The sequence below is a fragment of the Silene latifolia genome, chromosome 5, assembly GCF_048544455.1.
Source record: "Silene latifolia isolate original U9 population chromosome 5, ASM4854445v1, whole genome shotgun sequence".
NCBI classification, from domain to species: domain Eukaryota; kingdom Viridiplantae; phylum Streptophyta; class Magnoliopsida; order Caryophyllales; family Caryophyllaceae; genus Silene; species Silene latifolia.
Genome location: NC_133530.1, coordinates 78,565,885 through 78,570,397, shown reverse-complemented (window position 1 = coordinate 78,570,397; position 4,513 = coordinate 78,565,885). Strand labels below are relative to the sequence as shown.

General features: G+C 37.8%; 1 protein-coding gene across 1 annotated transcript; it reads right to left on the bottom strand.

Moving 5' to 3' along the window:
* Positions 1-678: 678 nt before the first annotated feature.
* Positions 679-4,267, bottom strand: LOC141657602 (uncharacterized). Its single transcript, XM_074464886.1, has 2 exons — positions 3,749-4,267; positions 679-2,422 (listed from the first exon to the last, which is right to left on the bottom strand). The coding sequence occupies exon 2, from the start codon at positions 2,122-2,124 to the stop codon at positions 952-954; it is 1,173 nt and encodes a 390-aa protein (XP_074320987.1). The 5' UTR covers positions 2,125-2,422; positions 3,749-4,267; the 3' UTR covers positions 679-951.
* Positions 4,268-4,513: the final 246 nt, after the last annotated feature.

Sequence of the window (4,513 nt, the reverse complement as noted above, 5' to 3'; positions counted from 1 at the left end):
ATTATTTCCAAATTACATTATTGATTTCTAAAGCCATCATAAATATAAATGTAATAAAGCATGGCGCACTAATTGACATTTGGGGAAAAAGGATGTATGTGGTTCTAGGGGGTCAAGATGAAGTTAGAAACCAATTAGTCTCACTTTAGACGGGTATATCCGTCTAAAGTGTAGACAGGTCAAATATGTCACCACTTACATAATAAGACAAAGTGGTGACATCTCACTTGTTGTTTGTCTTATTATGAAAGTAGTGTAATATTTGACCCATCTACAACTTTAGACGGAAGTGTCCGTCTAAAGTGAGAATTTGTTTTTCTTTTTTGTTTGAGCCTATCTCCAACTTGATTTTGTATTGAGCGACCAAATGAGAGATGAGAGATCCTATTAGCGTATTGGATGGCCACATTATTATGGTGATAGGTATTTGATTGTTTAGTGTGCTATGAACAATGACCAACGTGAATAGGGAGTGGGAGTTTGGTGCTTTGGAGCTTGATTTCGATTCTACAAATAATTCTCTTTTTAAAAGCATGTGCATTCCAAGAACATACTGTAAATTATAGTCCTTCAACGAATTTTGTTTTGATGCACAAGATCTTCTGTTTTTCAAAGCGCTTCTACGAGACCTGAATTTGAAACAAACCATTATAAACTTTGCGATAAAAACATTCCATACAAAAACTTTTCATGCTTAAGATCTTAAGAATTTTGGTTGAGCTCAACAACTTAATCAAGGAATCAAAACAATGACCACAAGGTTGAAAGTTGAAAGTGGTGGGTAACACTAACGGGGTAAGCATTTCCTTGTTCTATAAACAGATACAGCCTTATTGATCGAAACATTGATCCACATTTGCACCTTTTAAACATTTTCAAGACAAGAGAACTAACGAAAAAAACAAACTTCTCTTCTCCTTAATCTTTCCCAACCAATTAAATCGCATTTGATTACGAAGGCAGCTGGGATGAGGCTGACAACCGCCTGAAACCCTGTGGGAAACTGCTTTTTTCCTCCTCGTTTACGCTTGTTGAAGTGCCTTCATCTTTGATGATAGTTCGGAAAGAAATAGAACCCCCTTTAGTCGAGGCATCCGAGTCTCTCCCCAGATGGCTTTGGTTGTCAGCAATTAGAGAGCTAGAATCAGTAATGTCCTCACCGGATGCATATAAACTTCCCCGACCACCAGCCTCTAGATCTCGCAACCCTCGATCCAGATTGAGGGCTAGTGAATTAGCAACCGGTAAGTAAACAAGTATAAGAATGCCCACCACAATACAAGATAAAAGCACAAGAAAACCACAAAAGACAAGAACTTCAAAAAGAAAATGCTGCGGCCTCGTCAAAACTGATAGTCCCAGCAAAAGAACCCTCAAAGGGAGGAAACTGGAAACAAGGGACATCAATATGTAAACTCTTTTCTGCAACCCTTTGTTGATGACTGACTTGGCCATCCGCCTCATAAGTAACAACAGGTAAGTAGTTAAAACAGCAGCGAAGAGTCCATGAAGTATTGTACTCAACAAAGGGTATGTGCAAGTAATCACGCGCCGACCTGATAAAGTTGTTGACATATATGTTTGAGCAAATAGAACTGTTACTTTCAACAATTTACCCTTCCCGATTAGTTTAGGGGCCACCATCACAACAATAAGATTCAACACGAAAATGGGGAAGCAATAAAGCAAGACGTAGCTGATTGTCCTGAAGTTCCATTTGGGGTTTAATAGCCCGGATTCCCGCCATTTCAGGGATGCACGTAAGAGAAAGGCCATGATGAGGAACAAGCATGGTTCTGTGAACCCCAGATTTGTTAGGATGTATATCTTGCAAATGTCGTCCTGCCATCCTTGACCTAAGGATCGAAACACTTTACCGTCCTGCCTAAAAAACTTTAATCTGAACACCTCACCAGCACCCCAAAATATTCCAAACAAGATGAAAATGATTCGAACAACCCAAGGCCCGTTAAAGTAACCAAGTTGAGCGTAGGCTGAACTTCGAATACGAGCAGAGAAATACAGCGTGTAAATTATGCATAATAGGCCAATAAGTACCAAGAGAACCACCAAAGAGATTGTCACCACACCGAGCACATCGACGAATAGATTGGTCAGGGGCATTACCCGAAGAAAGAATTCCAAGCATGCTCTCTGCCAGCATGGAGAAAGAAAATGGGCCTATGATAAAGCCAAAGCTCTGTTCCCAATATGAGAATGAGCAGCCCTGGCAGCATCAAGAGACATACAACCTTTTTATTTGGTCACCAGCAACGTAATGAACGGAATTTGCAGATCTCAGATTGTATACAGCAACAACAAAGAAGGATCTTCCTAACCAACAAACAAGTTAATTGCAGACAACTTCTAATTGTAATAGACTTGATTGATCACACAGGCTCTCAATAATCAAATATTACTCCTGCAGACATTAAAAAATATAAATATACTTGAGTTTGAAATATTAAAATATATCATTGCTCTTCCACTTAAAGTATAGAGCCTTCAGGCTAAGAAAGGGGAGCATGTAAATGAGGCCGTGGGCAGATGTATTGTATCGTTGTTCAACAAAGTATTTCCTTATAATGTAAAGAAACTTGAGACATATACATCAATACATTTAAAAGGCTAATTATAACGCCATCACATACACTAGAGACAGGGACCCCTGAATATAGTTCCGATTTGTTTCATAAGCAAAATCCTATGCTTTTCGGCTTTCCACAAACTTTGTTGAAACAAACGTTTTGCCTTATACAGAACACATGCCACCCTTAGAAGCCAGTACCATTCAAATTATACTATCATGATAAAGAGCTGATACATAAGCAAGGACGTGAGAAACCAGCAGAGTATATATAGTCACCCTACCCAAAATAAATGAACACACAGCTTTTCCGAGCACAAAAAGGCTCGAGGCTAGTTTAATCAAACTCTCAAGTCTTTTCTTTAGTCTTATAGACACTCGAGCTTTTACCCATGTGGTGTACTATGAACGATGCGGAAGGCCATTAGCAAGTGAATTCTTGTACACATCAGATAACCACTAAGAGATGAGACTCCCTACCTTAACTAAACAACCAGGCTGAGGCCGTACTACCAGCCAAACATTAACTACCTCTCCTATTCCCCCAAAACCTGAAGAAAGCACTAAATAAGCTTACTGGTTTCGAATGAATCTCGCTTATGCTACATTACTTGGTGAGTCACTCCTACTCATCACCAAAACTAAAAACTTCCATATCACAAAAGTCATTAAGCTCCGCAGCATGAAGCAAAAAGTCTAAAATCAACAATTTTAAGAGCAATTAGTCGCACACCACGAATTTCGACACGACTTCACAAACCTAAACATCTAATCTCACTCAAAACAACAAATACTTCCTCACTCATAACTCTGAGACGATAAAATCACTCCAAATTAACGCCTCTTTCAATGTTACATCAATGTCACAAAAATTCCTCCAAATTTTCATTACAACTTGTAATGTAAATTATTAACCATAAAAAATCCAAATCTACAACAAAACCTCAATAAAACAAATATAAAAAAACTAACACATCAACGGCAATCAGTTCTAACAGACACAGATCAGCATATTACAATCAGTACTAACAAAAACCTAAAATTAGACATTCTTAAGCAAAAATTACACAATAAAGTACACAAATATTGACGAAATTACATAATTAAAGATCATAAATCTGAAAAAAAATATATACAAAAAAAATCACAAAAAATATATACCGAGACGGCGATTTCTGGCGAGCGATCGAAGTTTGTTCGTCGTTCGTCGTTCGCAGTTGATGAGAGAGAAAGTGCGAAGTTGTAGAGAGAGAAAGGGAGAGAGTGGAAGCGCATAAAACTGTAGGACGAGAGAGAAAGGAGGAGGTAGAGATAGGAGAGAGAAAGGTTGTTGACAGGCTGTCTCCAGCTGTTCTTTCCCTCTTGTTATCCTAACCAGTAGGTTTGTTTTTTAGGTTCGGTGTGGGCTAAGTGTGGTTCGGAAGGGTAGTTTCGGTATTTTAAGTGTGGAGCCAGGTTGTTCTTTGGTAAGTGCTGGCCAATGACAGGATGACACGTAAGGAAGAGGTTTGATCGACGTGGGAGATTTCGTCATTATTAGCTGGCGTGCCGCTTTCTGAATTTATTTATTTTTATTAAAAAAAAAAGGAAAGAAGGAGGGTTTGTGTTGATTGTTTTATTATTGCTTTCTTTTGTTGACAAATTGAGAGTAGGATTTTTGGGTTATTAATTAATGGATTTGCCAACTTGGTATGCTTATAGGATTGATTTTGTATAATCATAATAATTGTAATTGTTAAGATTTTTGGATTATTTAGGAGTATTGTTTGTTTTCAATTGTTTAGCATTCATAATGAAATGTCTTAGGCCTTGAACTGAACTGAATTGAACTGAATGTAACTGAATTGAACTGAATTAATGCAGCTTAACTGAATTGAACTGAACTGATCCAAACTGAACTGAATTGAAATAATAATAATAATAATA